Genomic DNA, 22048 nt, shown 5'->3' on the forward strand with positions numbered 1-22048 from the left:
TGGAGACGTCCCTGTGCCTGGCTCTGAGCCAGCTGGGGCTGAGGAATGCAATTCCAGTGCATAACTGAGGGTCCCCACATGGGTTACTGCTGTGTTTTCGGGAAGGTGGATAGACCTTGTAGTGGTAGAGGCTTCAGGCGTGGCCCATATCTCCACTGAGGTCTGACTCAGACCTGAAGGTGAACTGATCACACCTTCCGAGCTTGTGCTCCATGTGCTGAGGATCTTTAGCAGGCCAGGGGTGAGAGGTGAGGTGCCAGGAACAGGAGAAAAACTCCTAGGTGGCAGCATGGGGGACACTCCAGAGGATGAGGTCATGGCAGGTAAAGACACTAGGGAAGATGGAGAGCTGATGTCTCTCTCAGAGGAAGGGCTTACTCGTGACTCACCCTCAGAACCTCTGTCCACACTAGAGGTCACCGCTGAATGTGGAGAACCCTGAGTCACAGCCGAGTGTGTCTGTGCCCCTAATGCTGTGGGTGAAGTGTCCCAGGCTACTGTGCCCTGGGATGTAGCCCCCAGGGGAACAGTTTCAGTAGCCAAGTTTATAGGTGCAGATTCTGCCATGATGGATGAGGTAGAGAGCCTGGTGGTGATTCCTGTAGAGAAGTGTGGTGACATCGTGGGCTGAACAAGGCCAGGGATGGATGTTTTGCTTGGGGACATGATGGGTATCCTGGGCACGTCAGCATTAGGAACAGTGGACACCTTGGAAGGGACAGTGATTTCCTCTGGTGTTGAGCTGGTGTGCTGGGCCATGATGGTTGCCCGTGGTTCTGGGGCCAGGGATGATACTGACTGTATCTCAGTCTCTGTGGTTCCCAACAGCTCAGGCATTGTTGTGGAAGCTGTGGCATCCACATCAAAGGAGGAGGTCTCAACTGGAGATGTCCCTATGGCTGTCTCTGACACAGCTGAGGCCAAGGCGTATGATTCCCATGCAGAAGTTAGGGTCCCCACGTGGGTCACTGCTGTGTTTTCAGGAAGGTGACTGGCCTCTGTAGTGGTAGAGGCTTCAGACGTGGTCTGGATATCCACTAGTGTGCTGGTCAGAACTGAAGATGAACTGGTCACACCTTTTGAACTCATGCCCCGCATGCTGTGGGTCAGCAGGCCAGGGGCGAGAGGTGAGGTGACAGGAACAGGAGAAGGACTAATGGTTGGCAGTGTGGAGGACACTGCAGAAGACCAGGTCATGGCAGGGAAAGGCACCAGGGAAGATGGAGAGCTGATGTCCTGCTCAGAGGACAGGCTGGTGGGTGATTCATGTTCAGAACCTCTGTCCACACTAGTAGTCATCTCTGAGAGTGGAGAATCCTGAGTCACAGCTGAGTGTGTCTGTGCCGCCGATGCTGTGGCTGATGTGCCCCAAGCTACTGTATCCTGGGATATAGCGCCTGGGGGAACAGTTTCAGTGGCCATGGATATAGGTTCAGATTCCACCATGACAGGGGAGGTAGAGAGCATTGTGTTGATTTCTGTGGGGTAGTCTGGTGACATCGTGAGTTGAACAAGGCCAGGGGTGGATGCCCTGCTGGGGAACATGATGTCTGTCCTGGAGGCCTCAGCACTAGTCCCAGTGGAGAACTTGGAAGCAATGCTGATGTCCCCTGAGGCTGAGCTGGTATAGGGGGATGTGCCAGTTTCCCATGGTTCTGGAACCTTGGACGACTTTGACTGTGTCTCAGTCTCCCTGGTTCCAGAGGAGCGAGGCATTGGTGTGACAGCCATTGTGGTCCCGCCAGGGGGGGAGGTCTCAATCGGAGATGTGCCAGTGGCTGTCTCTGAGACAGCTGGGGCTGAGGAGTGGGCTTCCCATGCAGTACTGAGGGACCCCATGTGGGTCACTGCTGTGGTTTTGGGAGGGTGAATGGCCTCTGTAGTGGAGAAGGCTTCAGATGTGGCCTGGGTCTCCACTGAGATGCCGCTCGGTCCTGCGTCTGAACTGGTCACGCTTTCCGAGCTCATGCCCCATGTCCTCAAGAGGCTGAGGGTGAGAGGTGAGGTGACAGAAGCAGGAGGAGAAGGGCTAGTGGCTGGTAATGTGGGGGACACTGCAGAGGCTGAGGTCATGGCATGGAAAGGCTCCAGGGAAGATGGAGACCTGATGTCCTGCTCAGTGGAAGGGCTTCTGCGTGACATAGCCTCAGAAACCCTGTCCACGCTAGTAGTCCCATCTGAGTGTGGAGAACTCTGGGTCACAACTGAGTGCATCTCTGTCCACGAAGCTGTGGCTGATGAGTCCCAGGCTATACTGCCTTGGGATGTAGTCGGTCGGGGAACTGTTTTGGTGGTGTTGGATATGGGTGAGGATTCTGCGATGACAGGTGAGATAGAGAGCCTGTTGTTGATACCCGTGGGGATGTCTGGTGACAACGTTGGCCGACCAGGTCCAGGGATGGATGTCCTGCTAGGGGAGATGACAGCTGTCCTAGAGGCCTCAGCACTATTACCAGTGGACAGCTCAGAGAGGACGGTGATTTCCTCTGGGGCTGAGCTGGTATGGCGGGATGTTCCAGTTTCCCGTGGTTCTGGGGCCCGGGATGACATTGACTGTGCCTTTATCTCCGTGGTTGCAGACAGGTCAGGCATTGGAGTGGAAACCATGGTGTCCCCATCGAGGGAGGAGGTCTTGACTAGAGATGTGCCTGTGGCTGATTCTGAGCCAGCCGGGGCCGAGGAGTGGGATTCCCTTGAGGTACCGAGGGTCCCCACCTGGGACACTGCTGTGTTTTCAGAAGGGGGCATTGTATTTGTAGTGGTAGAGGCTTCAGGCGTGGCCCATATCTCCACTGAGGTCTGACTCAGGCCTGAGGGTGAACTGTTCACACCTTCCGAGCTCGTACCCCATGTGATGTGGGTCCTCGGCAGGCCAGCGGTGAGAGGTGAGGTGACAGAGTCAGAAGGAAAAGGACTACTGGCTGGCAGTGTGGGGGACACGGAAGAAGTCAAGGACATAACTTGTGAAGAAGGCACCAGGGAAGATGGAGAGCTGATGTCCTGCTCAGAGGAAGGGCTGGCAGGTGACTCATCTTCAGAAACTCTGTCCCCGCTAGTGGTCATCTCTGAGTGTGGAGAACCTTGAGTCACGGCTGAGTGTGTCTGTGCCCCCGATGGTGTGTCTGATGTGTCCCAGGCTAGTGTGCCTTGGGATGTAGTCCCTGGGGGACCAGTTTCAGTGGCCATGGTTATAGGTTCAGATTCTGCCTTGACAGGGGAGGTAGAGAGCCTGGTGTTGATTTCTGTGAGGATGTCTGGTGACACTGTGAGCTGAACAGGGCCAGGGGTGGATGTCCTGCTAGAGAACATGACGTCTGTCCTGGAGGCCCCAGCACTAGACTCAGTGGAGACCTTGGAAGAGATGCTCATGTCCTCTGTGGCTGAGACAGTATGGGGGAATGTGCCAGTTTCCTGTGGTTCCGGGGCCATGGACGACTGTGGCTGTGTCTCAGGCTCCGTGGTTCCAGAGAGGCCAGGCGTTGGTGTGGAAGCTGTGGCATCCCCATCGAGGGAGGACGTCTTGATCGGAGACATTCTTGTGGCTATCTCTGAGCCAGCCGGGGCCGAGGAGCGGGATTCCCATGGGGAACTGAGGGTCCCCTTGTGGGTCACTGCTGTGTTTTCAGAAGGGTGAATAGCTTCCGTAGTGGTAGAGACCTCAGATGGGGTCCATACATCGACTGAGGTTTGACTGAGACCTGAGGGTGAACTAGTTACACCTTCTGAGCTCGTACCCCATGTGATGTGGGTCCTCGGCAGGCCAGCGGTGAGAGGTGAGGTGACAGAGTCAGAAGGAAAAGGACTACTGGCTGGGAGAGTGGAGGACACTGCGGAGGACGAGGTCATGGCATGTAAAGGCACCAAGGAAGATGGAGAGCCGACGTCCTGCTCAGAAGAAGGGCTTGAGAGTGACACACCCTCAGATCGCCTGTCCATGCTAGTGGTCACGTCTGAAGGTGGAGAACCCTGAGTCACAGCCGAGAGCGTATGAGGCTCCAAGGCTGTCGCTAATGTGCCCCAGGCTAGCATGCCCTGGGATATAGCTTCCGGGGGAATGGTTTCAGTGGCCTTGGCTATAGGTGAAGATTCTGCCATGACTGGTGAGGTAGAGAGCCTGGTGTTGATTCCCATGGGGATGCCTGGTGACACTGTGGCCCGAGTAGGGACAGGGATGGAAGTTCCACTCCGGGAGATGAACACTGTCCTGGAGACCCCAGACCTAGTACCAGTGGACACTTCGGAAGGGACAGTAATTTCCTCTGTAGCTGAGGTGGTGTGCTGGGATGTGATGGTTTCCTGTGGTTGCGGGGCCAGGGAGGATTTTGACTGTGTCTGAGGCTCTGTGGTTCCAGCGAAGCCAGGCGTTGGTGTGACAGCCATTGTGGTCCCACCAGTGGGGGAGGTCTCAATCGGAGATGTGCCAGTGGCTGTCTCTGAGACAGCTGGGGCTGAGGAGTGGGCTTCCCATGCAGTACTGAGGGTCCCCATGTGGGTCACTGCTGTGGTTTTGGGAGGGTGAATGGCCTCTGTAGTGGAGAAGGCTTCAGATGTGGCCTGGGTCTCCACTGAGATGCCGCTCGGTCCTGCGTCTGAACTGGTCACGCTTTCCGAGCTCATGCCCCATGTCCTCAAGAGGCTGAGGGAGAGAGGTGAGGTGACAGAAGCAGGAGGAGAAGGGCTAGTGGCTGGTAATGTGGGGGACATTGCAGAGGCTGAGGTCATGGCATGGAAAGGCTCCAGGGAAGATGGAGACCTGATGTCCTGCTCAGTGGAAGGGCTTCTGCGTGACATAGCCTCAGAAACCCTGTCCACGCTAGTAGTCCCATCTGAGTGTGGAGAACTCTGGGTCACAACTGAGTGCATCTCTGTCCACGAAGCTGTGGCTGATGAGTCCCAGGCTATACTGCCTTGGGATGTAGTCGGTCGGGGAACTGTTTTGGTGGTGTTGGATATGGGTGAGGATTCTGCGATGACAGGTGAGATAGAGAGCCTGTTGTTGATACCCGTGGGGATGTCTGGTGACAACGTTGGCCGACCAGGTCCAGGGATGGATGTCCTGCTAGGGGAGATGACAGCTGTCCTAGAGGCCTCAGCACTATTACCAGTGGACAGCTCAGAGAGGACGGTGATTTCCTCTGGGGCTGAGCTGGTATGGCGGGATGTTCCAGTTTCCCGTGGTTCTGGGGCCTGGGATGACATTGACTGTGCCTTTATCTCCGTGGTTGCAGACAGGTCAGGCATTGGAGTGGAAACCATGGTGTCCCCATCGAGGGAGGAGGTCTTGACTAGAGATGTGCCTGTGGCTGATTCTGAGCCAGCCGGGGCCGAGGAGTGGGATTCCCTTGAGGTACCGAGGGTCCCCACCTGGGACATTGCTGTGTTTTCAGAAGGGGGCATTGTATTTGTAGTGGTAGAGGCTTCAGGCGTGGCCCATATCTCCACTGAGGTCTGACTCAGGCCTGAGGGTGAACTGTTCACACCTTCCGAGCTCGTACCCCATGTGATGTGGGTCCTCGGCAGGCCAGCGGTGAGAGGTGAGGTGACAGAGTCAGAAGGAAAAGGACTACTGGCTGGCAGTGTGGGGGACACGGAAGAAGTCAAGGACATAACTTGTGAAGAAGGCACCAGGGAAGATGGAGAGCTGATGTCCTGCTCAGAGGAAGGGCTGGCAGGTGACTCATCTTCAGAAACTCTGTCCCCGCTAGTGGTCATCTCTGAGTGTGGAGAACCTTGAGTCACGGCTGAGTGTGTCTGTGCCCCCGATGGTGTGTCTGATGTGTCCCAGGCTAGTGTGCCTTGGGATGTAGTCCCTGGGGGACCAGTTTCAGTGGCCATGGTTATAGGTTCAGATTCTGCCTTGACAGGGGAGGTAGAGAGCCTGGTGTTGATTTCTGTGAGGATGTCTGGTGACACTGTGAGCTGAACAGGGCCAGGGGTGGATGTCCTGCTAGAGAACATGACGTCTGTCCTGGAGGCCCCAGCACTAGACTCAGTGGAGACCTTGGAAGAGATGCTCATGTCCTCTGTGGCTGAGACAGTATGGGGGAATGTGCCAGTTTCCTGTGGTTCCGGGGCCATGGACGACTGTGACTGTGTCTCAGGCTCCGTGGTTCCAGAGAGGCCAGGCGTTGGTGTGGAAGCTGTGGCATCCCCATCGAGGGAGGACGTCTTGATCGGAGACATTCTTGTGGCTATCTCTGAGCCAGCCGGGGCCGAGGAGCGGGATTCCCATGGGGAACTGAGGGTCCCCTTGTGGGTCACTGCTGTGTTTTCAGAAGGGTGAATAGCTTCCGTAGTGGTAGAGACCTCAGATGGGGTCCATACATCGACTGAGGTTTGACTGAGACCTGAGGGTGAACTAGTTACACCTTCTGAGCTCGTACCCCATGTGATGTGGGTCCTCGGCAGGCCAGCGGTGAGAGGTGAGGTGACAGAGTCAGAAGGAAAAGGACTACTGGCTGGGAGAGTGGAGGACACTGCAGAGGACGAGGTCATGGCATGTAAAGGCACCAAGGAAGATGGAGAGCCGACGTCCTGCTCAGAAGAAGGGCTTGAGAGTGACACACCCTCAGATCGCCTGTCCATGCTAGTGGTCACGTCTGAAGGTGGAGAACCCTGAGTCACAGCCGAGAGCGTATGAGGCTCCAAGGCTGTCGCTAATGTGCCCCAGGCTAGCATGCCCTGGGATATAGCTTCCGGGGGAATGGTTTCAGTGGCCTTGGCTATAGGTGAAGATTCTGCCATGACTGGTGAGGTAGAGAGCCTGGTGTTGATTCCCATGGGGATGCCTGGTGACACTGTGGCCCGAGTAGGGACAGGGATGGAAGTTCCACTCCGGGAGATGAACACTGTCCTGGAGACCCCAGACCTAGTACCAGTGGACACTTCGGAAGGGACAGTAATTTCCTCTGTAGCTGAGGTGGTGTGCTGGGATGTGATGGTTTCCTGTGGTTGCGGGGCCAGGGAGGATTTTGACTGTGTCTGAGGCTCTGTGGTTCCAGCGAAGCCAGGCGTTGGTGTGACAGCCATTGTGGTCCCACCAGTGGGGGAGGTCTCAATCGGAGATGTGCCAGTGGCTGTCTCTGAGACAGCTGGGGCTGAGGAGTGGGCTTCCCATGCAGTACTGAGGGTCCCCATGTGGGTCACTGCTGTGGTTTTGGGAGGGTGAATGGCCTCTGTAGTGGAGAAGGCTTCAGATGTGGCCTGGGTCTCCACTGAGATGCCGCTCGGTCCTGCGTCTGAACTGGTCACGCTTTCCGAGCTCATGCCCCATGTCCTCAAGAGGCTGAGGGAGAGAGGTGAGGTGACAGAAGCAGGAGGAGAAGGGCTAGTGGCTGGTAATGTGGGGGACATTGCAGAGGCTGAGGTCATGGCATGGAAAGGCTCCAGGGAAGATGGAGACCTGATGTCCTGCTCAGTGGAAGGGCTTCTGCGTGACATAGCCTCAGAAACCCTGTCCACGCTAGTAGTCCCATCTGAGTGTGGAGAACTCTGGGTCACAACTGAGTGCATCTCTGTCCACGAAGCTGTGGCTGATGAGTCCCAGGCTATACTGCCTTGGGATGTAGTCGGTCGGGGAACTGTTTTGGTGGTGTTGGATATGGGTGAGGATTCTGCGATGACAGGTGAGATAGAGAGCCTGTTGTTGATACCCGTGGGGATGTCTGGTGACAACGTTGGCCGACCAGGTCCAGGGATGGATGTCCTGCTAGGGGAGATGACAGCTGTCCTAGAGGCCTCAGCACTATTACCAGTGGACAGCTCAGAGAGGACGGTGATTTCCTCTGGGGCTGAGCTGGTATGGCGGGATGTTCCAGTTTCCCGTGGTTCTGGGGCCTGGGATGACATTGACTGTGCCTTTATCTCCGTGGTTGCAGACAGGTCAGGCATTGGAGTGGAAACCATGGTGTCCCCATCGAGGGAGGAGGTCTTGACTAGAGATGTGCCTGTGGCTGATTCTGAGCCAGCCGGGGCCGAGGAGTGGGATTCCCTTGAGGTACCGAGGGTCCCCACCTGGGACATTGCTGTGTTTTCAGAAGGGGGCATTGTATTTGTAGTGGTAGAGGCTTCAGGCGTGGCCCATATCTCCACTGAGGTCTGACTCAGGCCTGAGGGTGAACTGTTCACACCTTCCGAGCTCGTACCCCATGTGATGTGGGTCCTCGGCAGGCCAGCGGTGAGAGGTGAGGTGACAGAGTCAGAAGGAAAAGGACTACTGGCTGGCAGTGTGGGGGACACGGAAGAAGTCAAGGACATAACTTGTGAAGAAGGCACCAGGGAAGATGGAGAGCTGATGTCCTGCTCAGAGGAAGGGCTGGCAGGTGACTCATCTTCAGAAACTCTGTCCCCGCTAGTGGTCATCTCTGAGTGTGGAGAACCTTGAGTCACGGCTGAGTGTGTCTGTGCCCCCGATGGTGTGTCTGATGTGTCCCAGGCTAGTGTGCCTTGGGATGTAGTCCCTGGGGGACCAGTTTCAGTGGCCATGGTTATAGGTTCAGATTCTGCCTTGACAGGGGAGGTAGAGAGCCTGGTGTTGATTTCTGTGAGGATGTCTGGTGACACTGTGAGCTGAACAGGGCCAGGGGTGGATGTCCTGCTAGAGAACATGACGTCTGTCCTGGAGGCCCCAGCACTAGACTCAGTGGAGACCTTGGAAGAGATGCTCATGTCCTCTGTGGCTGAGACAGTATGGGGGAATGTGCCAGTTTCCTGTGGTTCCGGGGCCATGGACGACTGTGACTGTGTCTCAGGCTCCGTGGTTCCAGAGAGGCCAGGCGTTGGTGTGGAAGCTGTGGCATCCCCATCGAGGGAGGACGTCTTGATCGGAGACATTCTTGTGGCTATCTCTGAGCCAGCCGGGGCCGAGGAGCGGGATTCCCATGGGGAACTGAGGGTCCCCTTGTGGGTCACTGCTGTGTTTTCAGAAGGGTGAATAGCTTCCGTAGTGGTAGAGACCTCAGATGGGGTCCATACATCGACTGAGGTTTGACTGAGACCTGAGGGTGAACTAGTTACACCTTCTGAGCTCGTACCCCATGTGATGTGGGTCCTCGGCAGGCCAGCGGTGAGAGGTGAGGTGACAGAGTCAGAAGGAAAAGGACTACTGGCTGGGAGAGTGGAGGACACTGCAGAGGACGAGGTCATGGCATGTAAAGGCACCAAGGAAGATGGAGAGCCGACGTCCTGCTCAGAAGAAGGGCTTGAGAGTGACACACCCTCAGATCGCCTGTCCATGCTAGTGGTCACGTCTGAAGGTGGAGAACCCTGAGTCACAGCCGAGAGCGTATGAGGCTCCAAGGCTGTCGCTAATGTGCCCCAGGCTAGCATGCCCTGGGATATAGCTTCCGGGGGAATGGTTTCAGTGGCCATGGCTATAGGTGAAGATTCTGCCATGACTGGTGAGGCAGAGAGCCTGGTGTTGATTCCCATGGGGATGCCTGGTGACACTGTGGCCCGAGTAGGGACAGGGATGGAAGTTCCACTCCGGGAGATGAACACTGTCCTGGAGACCCCAGACCTAGTACCAGTGGACACTTCGGAAGGGACAGTAATTTCCTCTGTAGCTGAGGTGGTGTGCTGGGATGTGATGGTTTCCTGTGGTTGCGGGGCCAGGGAGGACTTTGGCTGTGTCTGAGGCTCTGTGGTTCCAGCGAAGCCAGGCGTTGGTGTGACAGCCATTGTGGTCCCACCAGTGGGGGAGGTCTCAATCGGAGATGTGCCAGTGGCTGTCTCTGAGACAGCTGGGGCTGAGGAGTGGGCTTCCCATGCAGTACTGAGGGTCCCCATGTGGGTCACTGCTGTGGTTTTGGGAGGGTGAATGGCCTCTGTAGTGGAGAAGGCTTCAGATGTGGCCTGGGTCTCCACTGAGATGCCGCTCGGTCCTGCGTCTGAACTGGTCACGCTTTCCGAGCTCATGCCCCATGTCCTCAAGAGGCTGAGGGTGAGAGGTGAGGTGACAGAAGCAGGAGGAGAAGGGCTAGTGGCTGGTAATGTGGGGGACACTGCAGAGGCTGAGGTCATGGCATGGAAAGGCTCCAGGGAAGATGGAGACCTGATGTCCTGCTCAGTGGAAGGGCTTCTGCGTGACATAGCCTCAGAAACCCTGTCCACGCTAGTAGTCCCATCTGAGTGTGGAGAACTCTGGGTCACAACTGAGTGCATCTCTGTCCACGAAGCTGTGGCTGATGAGTCCCAGGCTATACTGCCTTGGGATGTAGTCGGTCGGGGAACTGTTTTGGTGGTGTTGGATATGGGTGAGGATTCTGCGATGACAGGTGAGATAGAGAGCCTGTTGTTGATACCCGTGGGGATGTCTGGTGACAACGTTGGCCGACCAGGTCCAGGGATGGATGTCCTGCTAGGGGAGATGACAGGTGTCCTAGAGGCCTCAGCACTATTACCAGTGGACAGCTCAGAGAGGACGGTGATTTCCTCTGGGGCTGAGCTGGTATGGCGGGATGTTCCAGTTTCCCGTGGTTCTGGGGCCCTGGATGACATTGACTGTGCCTTTATCTCCGTGGTTGCAGACAGGTCAGGCATTGGAGTGGAAACCATGGTGTCCCCATCGAGGGAGGAGGTCTTGACTAGAGATGTGCCTGTGGCTGATTCTGAGCCAGCCGGGGCCGAGGAGTGGGATTCCCTTGAGGTACCGAGGGTCCCCACCTGGGACACTGCTGTGTTTTCAGAAGGGGGCATTGTATTTGTAGTGGTAGAGGCTTCAGGCGTGGCCCATATCTCCACTGAGGTCTGACTCAGGCCTGAGGGTGAACTGTTCACACCTTCCGAGCTCGTACCCCATGTGATGTGGGTCCTCGGCAGGCCAGCGGTGAGAGGTGAGGTGACAGAGTCAGAAGGAAAAGGACTACTGGCTGGCAGTGTGGGGGACACGGAAGAAGTCAAGGACATAACTTGTGAAGAAGGCACCAGGGAAGATGGAGAGCTGATGTCCTGCTCAGAGGAAGGGCTGGCAGGTGACTCATCTTCAGAAACTCTGTCCCCGCTAGTGGTCATCTCTGAGTGTGGAGAACCTTGAGTCACGGCTGAGTGTGTCTGTGCCCCCGATGGTGTGTCTGATGTGTCCCAGGCTAGTGTGCCTTGGGATGTAGTCCCTGGGGGACCAGTTTCAGTGGCCATGGTTATAGGTTCAGATTCTGCCTTGACAGGGGAGGTAGAGAGCCTGGTGTTGATTTCTGTGAGGATGTCTGGTGACACTGTGAGCTGAACAGGGCCAGGGGTGGATGTCCTGCTAGAGAACATGACGTCTGTCCTGGAGGCCCCAGCACTAGACTCAGTGGAGACCTTGGAAGAGATGCTCATGTCCTCTGTGGCTGAGACAGTATGGGGGAATGTGCCAGTTTCCTGTGGTTCCGGGGCCATGGACGACTGTGACTGTGTCTCAGGCTCCGTGGTTCCAGAGAGGCCAGGCGTTGGTGTGGAAGCTGTGGCATCCCCATCGAGGGAGGACGTCTTGATCGGAGACATTCTTGTGGCTATCTCTGAGCCAGCCGGGGCCGAGGAGCGGGATTCCCATGGGGAACTGAGGGTCCCCTTGTGGGTCACTGCTGTGTTTTCAGAAGGGTGAATAGCTTCCGTAGTGGTAGAGACCTCAGATGGGGTCCATACATCGACTGAGGTTTGACTGAGACCTGAGGGTGAACTAGTTACACCTTCTGAGCTCGTACCCCATGTGATGTGGGTCCTCGGCAGGCCAGCGGTGAGAGGTGAGGTGACAGAGTCAGAAGGAAAAGGACTACTGGCTGGGAGAGTGGAGGACACTGCGGAGGACGAGGTCATGGCATGTAAAGGCACCAAGGAAGATGGAGAGCCGACGTCCTGCTCAGAAGAAGGGCTTGAGAGTGACACACCCTCAGATCGCCTGTCCATGCTAGTGGTCACGTCTGAAGGTGGAGAACCCTGAGTCACAGCCGAGAGCGTATGAGGCTCCAAGGCTGTCGCTAATGTGCCCCAGGCTAGCATGCCCTGGGATATAGCTTCCGGGGGAATGGTTTCAGTGGCCATGGCTATAGGTGAAGATTCTGCCATGACTGGTGAGGCAGAGAGCCTGGTGTTGATTCCCATGGGGATGCCTGGTGACACTGTGGCCCGAGTAGGGACAGGGATGGAAGTTCCACTCCGGGAGATGAACACTGTCCTGGAGACCCCAGACCTAGTACCAGTGGACACTTCGGAAGGGACAGTAATTTCCTCTGTAGCTGAGGTGGTGTGCTGGGATGTGATGGTTTCCTGTGGTTGCGGGGCCAGGGAGGACTTTGGCTGTGTCTGAGGCTCTGTGGTTCCAGCGAAGCCAGGCGTTGGTGTGACAGCCATTGTGGTCCCACCAGTGGGGGAGGTCTCAATCGGAGATGTGCCAGTGGCTGTCTCTGAGACAGCTGGGGCTGAGGAGTGGGCTTCCCATGCAGTACTGAGGGTCCCCATGTGGGTCACTGCTGTGGTTTTGGGAGGGTGAATGGCCTCTGTAGTGGAGAAGGCTTCAGATGTGGCCTGGGTCTCCACTGAGATGCCGCTCGGTCCTGCGTCTGAACTGGTCACGCTTTCCGAGCTCATGCCCCATGTCCTCAAGAGGCTGAGGGTGAGAGGTGAGGTGACAGAAGCAGGAGGAGAAGGGCTAGTGGCTGGTAATGTGGGGGACACTGCAGAGGCTGAGGTCATGGCATGGAAAGGCTCCAGGGAAGACGGAGACCTGATGTCCTGCTCAGTGGAAGGGCTTCTGCGTGACATAGCCTCAGAAACCCTGTCCACGCTAGTAGTCCCATCTGAGTGTGGAGAACTCTGGGTCACAACTGAGTGCATCTCTGTCCACGAAGCTGTGGCTGATGAGTCCCAGGCTATACTGCCTTGGGATGTAGTCGGTCGGGGAACTGTTTTGGTGGTGTTGGATATGGGTGAGGATTCTGCGATGACAGGTGAGATAGAGAGCCTGTTGTTGATACCCGTGGGGATGTCTGGTGACAACGTTGGCCGACCAGGTCCAGGGATGGATGTCCTGCTAGGGGAGATGACAGGTGTCCTAGAGGCCTCAGCACTATTACCAGTGGACAGCTCAGAGAGGACGGTGATTTCCTCTGGGGCTGAGCTGGTATGGCGGGATGTTCCAGTTTCCCGTGGTTCTGGGGCCCTGGATGACATTGACTGTGCCTTTATCTCCGTGGTTGCAGACAGGTCAGGCATTGGAGTGGAAACCATGGTGTCCCCATCGAGGGAGGAGGTCTTGACTAGAGATGTGCCTGTGGCTGATTCTGAGCCAGCCGGGGCCGAGGAGTGGGATTCCCTTGAGGTACCGAGGGTCCCCACCTGGGACATTGCTGTGTTTTCAGAAGGGGGCATTGTATTTGTAGTGGTAGAGGCTTCAGGCGTGGCCCATATCTCCACTGAGGTCTGACTCAGGCCTGAGGGTGAACTGTTCACACCTTCCGAGCTCGTACCCCATGTGATGTGGGTCCTCGGCAGGCCAGCGGTGAGAGGTGAGGTGACAGAGTCAGAAGGAAAAGGACTACTGGCTGGCAGTGTGGGGGACACGGAAGAAGTCAAGGACATAACTTGTGAAGAAGGCACCAGGGAAGATGGAGAGCTGATGTCCTGCTCAGAGGAAGGGCTGGCAGGTGACTCATCTTCAGAAACTCTGTCCCCGCTAGTGGTCATCTCTGAGTGTGGAGAACCTTGAGTCACGGCTGAGTGTGTCTGTGCCCCCGATGGTGTGTCTGATGTGTCCCAGGCTAGTGTGCCTTGGGATGTAGTCCCTGGGGGACCAGTTTCAGTGGCCATGGTTATAGGTTCAGATTCTGCCTTGACAGGGGAGGTAGAGAGCCTGGTGTTGATTTCTGTGAGGATGTCTGGTGACACTGTGAGCTGAACAGGGCCAGGGGTGGATGTCCTGCTAGAGAACATGACGTCTGTCCTGGAGGCCCCAGCACTAGACTCAGTGGAGACCTTGGAAGAGATGCTCATGTCCTCTGTGGCTGAGACAGTATGGGGGAATGTGCCAGTTTCCTGTGGTTCCGGGGCCATGGACGACTGTGACTGTGTCTCAGGCTCCGTGGTTCCAGAGAGGCCAGGCGTTGGTGTGGAAGCTGTGGCATCCCCATCGAGGGAGGACGTCTTGATCGGAGACATTCTTGTGGCTATCTCTGAGCCAGCCGGGGCCGAGGAGCGGGATTCCCATGGGGAACTGAGGGTCCCCTTGTGGGTCACTGCTGTGTTTTCAGAAGGGTGAATAGCTTCCGTAGTGGTAGAGACCTCAGATGGGGTCCATACATCGACTGAGGTTTGACTGAGACCTGAGGGTGAACTAGTTACACCTTCTGAGCTCGTACCCCATGTGATGTGGGTCCTCGGCAGGCCAGCGGTGAGAGGTGAGGTGACAGAGTCAGAAGGAAAAGGACTACTGGCTGGGAGAGTGGAGGACACTGCGGAGGACGAGGTCATGGCATGTAAAGGCACCAAGGAAGATGGAGAGCCGACGTCCTGCTCAGAAGAAGGGCTTGAGAGTGACACACCCTCAGATCGCCTGTCCATGCTAGTGGTCACGTCTGAAGGTGGAGAACCCTGAGTCACAGCCGAGAGCGTATGAGGCTCCAAGGCTGTCGCTAATGTGCCCCAGGCTAGCATGCCCTGGGATATAGCTTCCGGGGGAATGGTTTCAGTGGCCTTGGCTATAGGTGAAGATTCTGCCATGACTGGTGAGGTAGAGAGCCTGGTGTTGATTCCCATGGGGATGCCTGGTGACACTGTGGCCCGAGTAGGGACAGGGATGGAAGTTCCACTCCGGGAGATGAACACTGTCCTGGAGACCCCAGACCTAGTACCAGTGGACACTTCGGAAGGGACAGTAATTTCCTCTGTAGCTGAGGTGGTGTGCTGGGATGTGATGGTTTCCTGTGGTTGCGGGGCCAGGGAGGACTTTGACTGTGTCTGAGGCTCTGTGGTTCCAGCGAAGCCAGGCGTTGGTGTGACAGCCATTGTGGTCCCACCAGTGGGGGAGGTCTCAATCGGAGATGTGCCAGTGGCTGTCTCTGAGACAGCTGGGGCTGAGGAGTGGGCTTCCCATGCAGTACTGAGGGTCCTCATGTGGGTCACTGCTGTGTTTTCAGAAGGATGAATCGCTTCTGTAGTGGTAGAGACTTCAGATGGGGCCCATACATCGACTGAGGTCTGACTCCGATCTGAGGGTGAACTGTTCACCCCTTCCGAGCTCGTACCCCATGTGATGTGGGTCCTTGGCAGGCCAGTGGTGAGAGGTGAGGTGACAGAGTCAGAAGGATAAGAACTACTGGCTGGCAGTGTGGGGGACACTGCAGAAGTCAAGGACATAACTTCTAAAGAAGGAAGCAGGGAAGATGGAGAGTTGATGTCCTGCTCAGAGGAAGGGCTGGCGGGTGAATCATCTTCAGAACCTCTGTCCCTGCTAGCGGTCATCTCTGGGCGTGGAGAGCTCTGAGTCATGGCTGAGTGTGTCTGTGCCCCTGATGCTGTGGCTGATGTATACCAGACTAGTGTGCCTTGGGGTATAGCCTCTAAGGGAATGTTTATAGTGTCCATGGTTATAGGTTCAGATTCTGTCATGACTGGGGAAAGAGAGAGCCTGGTGATTTCTGTGGGGAAGTCTGGTGACATCGTGAGCTGAACAGGGCCCGGGGTGGATGCCCTGCTAAAGAACATGACGTCTGTCCTGGTGGCCTCAGTATTAGTACCAGTGGACACCTTGGAAGGGACAATGATTTCCTCTGTGGCTGAGCTGGTGTGCCGGAACGTGTTGGTTTCCCATGGGTCCGGGGCCAGGGACATCTTTGATGGTGTCTCAGTCTCCATGGTTCCAGAGAGGCCCAACCCTTTTGTGGAAGCCCAGGCATCCCCAACAATGGAGGAGGTCTTGACATGAGATGTGCCCGTGTCTGGCTGTAAACCCGCTGGGGCCAAGGGGTTGGATTCCCATGCAGAACTGAGGGTCCCTACGTAGGTCACTGCTGTGTTTTGGGGAAGGTGAGTGGCCTCTGTATCAGTAGAGTCTTCATATGAGGCCTGAATCTCTACTGAGGTTTTACTCAGACCTGAGGGTGAACTGATCACACCTTCCAAGCTTGTGTTCCAAGTGCTGTGGGTCCTCAGCAGGCCATGGGTGAGAGGTGACGTGACAGGTGCAAGAGAAGGAGGATTACTGGTTGGCAGTGTGGGGGACACTGTAGAGGATGAGGTCATGGAAGATAAAGGCACCAGGGAAGATGGAGAGCTGATGTCCTGCTCAGAGGAAGGGCTTGGGTGTGACACATCCTCTGAATGTCTGTCCATGCTAGTGGTCGTCTCTGAGTGTCTAGAACCCTGAGTCGCAGCCAAGTGCATCTCTGCCCTTGATGCTATGGCTGATGTACCCAAGGCTACTGTGCCCTCAGATGTAGTCCTAGTAGTACCATTCTGTTCACTCATGGTTAGTTTTTCACCATTTGTCACAACTTTCATTATACGGCCCCTGGTGGTATCTGATGACCTCATGGACTGAGGAAGTGTTGGGGTAGATATTTTGTCATTGGTGTATTTCTCTGTTCTTCTCTCTTCATTTGTAGGAGTGTAACTTAGCGAAGGGGCTATACCTATTTCCGTTGTAAAGAATGGTATGTATGAGGTAGTTGGTCTGATCGTGTTCATTACATTGAATTTTTGAGTTGTGTCCCCTTGAGGAGTGGAGGTAGTGGTTGTGGCTGGTGACACAGGTTTCCCAGTAGTCCAGTCATGTGTGGGCAGAGAATCAGGCAGTGAAACAGATAGGACGATATTGGGGTCAGTCTTTGTATTTGGATGGTCAGTGAAAGCCATTGAACCAGGCAGAACTTCCGTATTTCTTTTACTGGTAGTCCAACTTGTGTCTAAAATGTCAGGAAGTAAGGTGCTCATCTTCTCGATACCAGAAGTTGAAATGGGCATAGATGCAGTTGTGTCTGAAGGAGTCAATGTTCTCCTATTTGTGGACCTCATATCTTCAGCTGAAGCATGAGAAGATGGACTGGCTGGGCTGGTTCCAGTAACAGTCATAATGCCATGGGGAGTAGATAAAGAGCCTGATTCCGTGCTTGATGCTAAGGATGAAGTTGTGCCCACTGCAGAAGTTGTTTTGGGATAACCTGTGACTTTCAAAATTGAAGTTATGTCTTTCATAGCCGAGGAGCCTGATGTTGGGGCAGAAGCAGTTGTGGATGACCAAGTGGAAGGATGCTCCATGGCAGATGTGCTGGTCTCTGTAGCCAGGGTGCTGTCCATGGTGCTCTCTCTCCTCTCTGGGTTGGACATGGTAGTCAGGACTGAGTTGGTTCCCATAGTGGTCATAGTGGTGATGACACGTGGAGCGGGGGCTGTGGTCATACTCATCATGCTCGCTTCTGCAGGAAATGAGGTCTGTGACAGTTGCTCAGTCATAGAGGCAGCCTTACTAGTCGTTACACTTGTGACGGCCACCAGCGTCTTAGACTCCATTGAAGGAAATACACCAGATGGTGAAGAGTTCATTTTTCCTCCTGAAGCATCATTGGTAGGGCTGGTGATGGCTTGGCTTTTAAAGGTCAGAGTTGCCGATGTGGTTTGTTCTCTGGAGGTGAGATGCAATGTGTCTGTGGCTTCTCGAGATGCACCATGAATCAGATCACTCCCAGTTGTCTTGTCTGACCGTGTGATAGCAGATGAATAAGCCGCACCCACAGATACACTTGTTTGTTGTTCAGCTGTTCCAGTAGCCACTGCTGAGGAGGAAAGTGTCCTCCCTGTAGAACTGACTTTGGGCAAACCAGTGACATGTGACTGGACAGCTGTGTCTGTGACAGTCCATGGAGAGGTCCCTGGTGCTTGGGTGCTGCCTGTGGCCCTGGACTTCCTCTCCGGGCTAGTCATTATAGTTGAAACTGACCTTGCTCCCCTGGGGCTGGAGGTGATGATCACCAAGGTGAGAGCCCCACCCTTGCTTGTTAGTTCTGTCGGATATGATGTCACAGAAGGGACCCCAGGTGGAGATGCCATTTCAGTGGTCTCCAGTCCAGTGATGGACTCAGAATTGGGCCCCACCAAAGGGGAAGTAGCAGATATAGAGGAACCAGTTGTCTCTTTTGCCATACTGGTGAGGCTGATAGTGGCTGAGCCTTCTGACCTGTCAGAAGTCCAAGGTCCTGTTGGAGGAATGTGGGTTGTGAGGGTGGTGGTAGCTGTGTCTGGATTCACAGGGGAGGCACTCGACATTGGGTCACTCCCAGGTATCTGCTTTGGCCATGGGCCAGATGAATAAGCCTTCCCCACAGATCCACCTGTCTGTTGTTCAACTGCCATTGCTTTTGTACTAAAGGCCGTGGAAGGAATGACCACGGTGCTGACCCACGGCATGGTTTTAAGTTCAGATTTATCTGCCACTGAGCCTGTGGCTACCTTGGAGATAACTAAACTTGTTGCAGAGTCTTGAAGACCAGTGGAAGATGTGCTCAAGGGGAAATGAGTGTCCACTGTGGTCCCCTCAGTGGAGCCAAACCGTGTGGACAAGTCCATTTCAGTTGTCTGTGAAGTCAAGCCTGAGCTGACTTGCTGAACCTTCCCTGTGGCACCTACAGAAGTTGATTCTGGGTGGAAAGAGGACATTGTTCCTCTTGACTGGCTTGTCCCTTCTGGTGTCCCAGAATAAGTACTAGCCCAGGCCTCAGCTGGATGTGTGGAGTGTGAGATGTTATTTGTAACTACTGCGATTTCTGTGGATGATTCTTCTGTCATCGTGTTTCCTGTGGGCAAGGGAAGGAGTTTGGTGCTGACACTCCCTGTGTTCAGGGACTGAAGGGTGGCCAGTCCCACTGTGGTATCCACAGGGGCAGTCTCTTTTGGAGTCTTCCTAAGAGAAGTTCCCACAGTGATCCTGGTCTTGTGGCTGCTGCTGGGCTCCTTGGAGCTTGGATTTAGAATATCTTCAGATGTTCCTGGGCTTCTTGTGGGCAGGCCTGTGACTGAAACAGCTCTTCAGTTAGGAAGTTTGCAAGGAGGTAAAAATGGGGCTCTTCTGATTTTGATTCTCCTTCCTCTCTCCTTACAAATCTGCACATAATATGTTCCTCTAGATGGCAGGAATCATATTGTCCAACCCTGTGACCAATGTTGGGTACATGAGCTTGGTCTACTGGCTCTCAGAGCTCCCTCTGGCATCTTAGGTTTTTATATCAGTGTGGCCTCCATGCAGACCTATATACCACATCTCATGTCTTAGTGGAGGGTAAAGATTCTACACAGGAATAGAGAAAAACTCTCCCAACTTTTGGTGGAGAAAAACTCTCCCTCTCCATTTTTCCACCTTGGTCCAGCCTTCTCAATCAATCTCTTTTAGTCTAATATCTGTCTTTATCCCCTAGACCTCAAAACTGTGATTCTAATGAAAATTTCTGTGGCTTGGTTTTTAACAGGTTAAGGGAAGAGGTAGATTAAGGCACCTTACTTCCTATATATTTTCTTATTCTTTCACCTCTAATTAGGTGAAATGAAGAACCTTTCCGCCTTCTAGCATAGAAAGACACGTCAAAGCATTGCTTTCAGGAATCAGGACAGCTGTATTCATCCACCTAGCACCTTAAATGGACACCTCCTCTCACCTGCAGAACATTGTAACAGTGGACAGCATTATAATCATTTTGTAATTATGAATTGTCCCGTAGAATAAACCAATGGCATCTCAGGTCTACCTTTCCCTGTTCTTGGCAATCCCTGACCTTAGTGATGGTATCTGAATTAGGAAGGCCCTTCACAATTGGTCATCTGTTTTGTAGAGACATTATATCTGTTCCTAAAGCTGAAATGATTGGCTCTTGAACATATAAATTACTAAGGAGAAGCAAGTCATATTAGAAGTCAATAAATCTCCACTTAAAATGTTACCAATAGCCTCTGGGTACAACAGCAGAAAGTTTTGATTATGTACCAGAACCTGGGACTGAGGAAATCAATTATTTTAGTCCAGAGACCAATCTTAAGCACAATGTACACAGAGGATCATACATACCCAGTATGCCTACAGTCACCAGAGACATGGGGTCACCCGTTGACCACGTGGTGCCTCCATACGCCCCCTCACTCAGCTCCCCAGTGGTGGTTGTCACAGGCTCCTGAGGACCTGAAGGAAAAGAGGATTGACGCGTCAGCCTAGCTTTCCTTCAAGATGGGAACACACAAGAAATGCTCTCACTAGGCACTGACTCAGCATGTCCTCATCTGTCTCTGAGAAGGCACATGGTGAGGACTGACTCTCTTGGCACGAAATCAAACTGATAAGGTGTCTTACATCATAATTATAGAAGAGTTTCCTGTTGATGGTGGGACTGCTGAATTGATTGGCCTCAAGCAAAAGCATTTGGCAGTAGCCTGTCTCTAGCACCTATGTGAATTCACCATTGGTTGATTTTTCTCTCCCATGTTTTAGACTCTCCATAAGTAAAATAAGGATTATATCATGAATTATTATATCAGATAAGCAAACATGTGCAAACAATATGTCTTGGTTATGCACTTTCTTATTTCCCTTTATCATTCTTTTATAACTATCATCATGCAGACTTCACATCTGGGGAGGGTAAAGGTAGGCTCAGACTGGAAGGAACTGAATTTGGACTCAAGGATGCTAAAAGCGTCACGAGTTACATAGAGAAAGTAGAATGATCCTACTAGATATGTGTAACCAGATGGACATTCTCAGCAGGAATCCTCTCTTTATCTTTTTGAATAGTATCCACCAAATCTCAGAATGCCCAGTGCAAGAGAAGTCAGGAACTAGGTTCTTACTTGTAAATGGGATACAGGTATTAACACATGGAGCTGAGCTGGGCTCTACATCAGAGGAGCTCTCCTCAGTGGCTAGAGTCACAACTACACCATATGTGGTGGCCTTTGGTGGCCTGGCCACGGAGATCACCTTAAGGGTCCTGTATTCTCCCACAGTAATGCTCAGGCACCAAGGATATTCTGGGGAGCCAGTGCCTGAGAAAACTGTGGTTTTCTGGAATTGAATGTTGGTGAATAATGTAGACAGTGTCAGTCCAGAGGCAAGTGAAGGAGAATTAGGGGTTCTGGATTTCTCTGCCTTGGAAGAAACATAAGAAGCTGAAGTTGAGCTTAGAATAAGTACCAGAGGGGACAGGGATTTGGTCTTTTCTCCAGATCCTCCAAGACCTCCAAAAAAGAAGGTCTTGTCTATGATGGAGCCTCTAGCCCTCTGCTCATAGGAGTAGTCATCTCTGAGAGTGAAAAACTGAGTCTCAGCAGAGGGGTTCCTTCCCAGGAGGCTGTGGTCATGGTGTCCAGAGTAAGAGTGCTCTTTGCTGCAGTCCTAGACGGGCTTGTTGGTGTGTTGAAGGTCATGTGTAAAGAATCAGCCATGTGAGGCAAGACAACGGTTGATGTTGGTTCTTCTGGGGATGCCAGTGTCACCTACTGACTGAGTAAAGCCTGGGATAGGTACAGTTTACTGGGAAGCAAACTCAAGTCCCAGTGATTTCAGTAGTAGCATCCCTGAACATTTGGGAAAAGATCATGCTTTTGTGTCTGTGGCTGTGCTAGAATCCTGAGAAATACCAGTGTCCCTCAGTCCAAGATTCTGTGAGGAACCAGATTCTTCCCCAGTCCTTGCAGTTTTAAGAAGAATGGAGGCTGAAGTGTAAAGGTTGGTTGCCTCTGGAATGAAGGCGGTAACCATTGGTGGCGTGACATTGTGTGATTCTGAGTGGGTAGGAACAGGAGAACATGACCAGCCCCAGAACTGGTTGCCCAGACAGAGTCTACCAGTAAAACTGTAAAAGGATGAATTCCCTCTGTGTCTGTAGTGGTCTCAGAAGCAGCCAGTGTCTCTACTGAGGTACTGATCCAACTTGGAGAACTCCTCCTAATTTCTGTGCTCACACCCACCAGCGATCTGGTTTTCACTAGACCCAGTGAGTGACCCCGTCATCTCAGTGGTCAGTGGTGTCTCACTTCAGAAAATGGTTTACACTGTCATCTCTAGTGTAGGAGACTTCAAGTTCTGTCCCTTGGAACTTGT

General features: G+C 53.8%; 2 protein-coding genes across 2 annotated transcripts; both read right to left on the reverse strand.

The window, feature by feature from the left end:
• Positions 1-133: 133 nt before the first annotated feature.
• Positions 134-15074, reverse strand: LOC122486537 (mucin-16-like). The gene is made up of 2 exons (XM_043585896.1): positions 657-15074; positions 134-225 (listed from the first exon to the last, which is right to left on the reverse strand). The coding sequence occupies exons 1-2, from the start codon at positions 14974-14976 to the stop codon at positions 134-136; spliced, it is 14412 nt and encodes a 4803-aa protein (XP_043441831.1). The 5' UTR covers positions 14977-15074.
• Positions 15002-21958, reverse strand: LOC122486538 (mucin-16-like). The gene is made up of 5 exons (XM_043585897.1): positions 21916-21958; positions 20797-21246; positions 20017-20131; positions 15157-18988; positions 15002-15070 (listed from the first exon to the last, which is right to left on the reverse strand). The coding sequence occupies exons 1-5, from the start codon at positions 21956-21958 to the stop codon at positions 15002-15004; spliced, it is 4509 nt and encodes a 1502-aa protein (XP_043441832.1).
• Positions 21959-22048: the final 90 nt, after the last annotated feature.

Source organism: Prionailurus bengalensis, chromosome A2 (genome assembly GCF_016509475.1).
Source record: "Prionailurus bengalensis isolate Pbe53 chromosome A2, Fcat_Pben_1.1_paternal_pri, whole genome shotgun sequence".
NCBI lineage: Eukaryota > Metazoa > Chordata > Mammalia > Carnivora > Felidae > Prionailurus > Prionailurus bengalensis.

Coding starts and splice junctions, on each gene's coding strand:
- LOC122486538 (XM_043585897.1), bottom strand. CDS start 21,958: ATGACGGGGTCACTCACTGGGTCTAGTGAAAACCAGATCGCTG. Junction 21,247..21,915: donor TAGTGAAAACCAGATCGCTG/GTGGGTGTGAGC, acceptor TCACTCTCAGAG/ATGACTACTCCTATGAGCAG. Junction 18,989..20,016: donor ACTGTAGGCATACTGGGTAT/GTATGATCCTCT, acceptor TCCTAACTGAAG/AGCTGTTTCAGTCACAGGCC.
- LOC122486537 (XM_043585896.1), bottom strand. CDS start 14,976: ATGGCTGTCACACCAACGCCTGGCTTCGCTGGAACCACAGAGCCTCAG. Junction 226..656: donor GATACCCATCATGTCCCCAA/GCAAAACATCCA, acceptor GGCCTGCTAAAG/ATCCTCAGCACATGGAGCAC.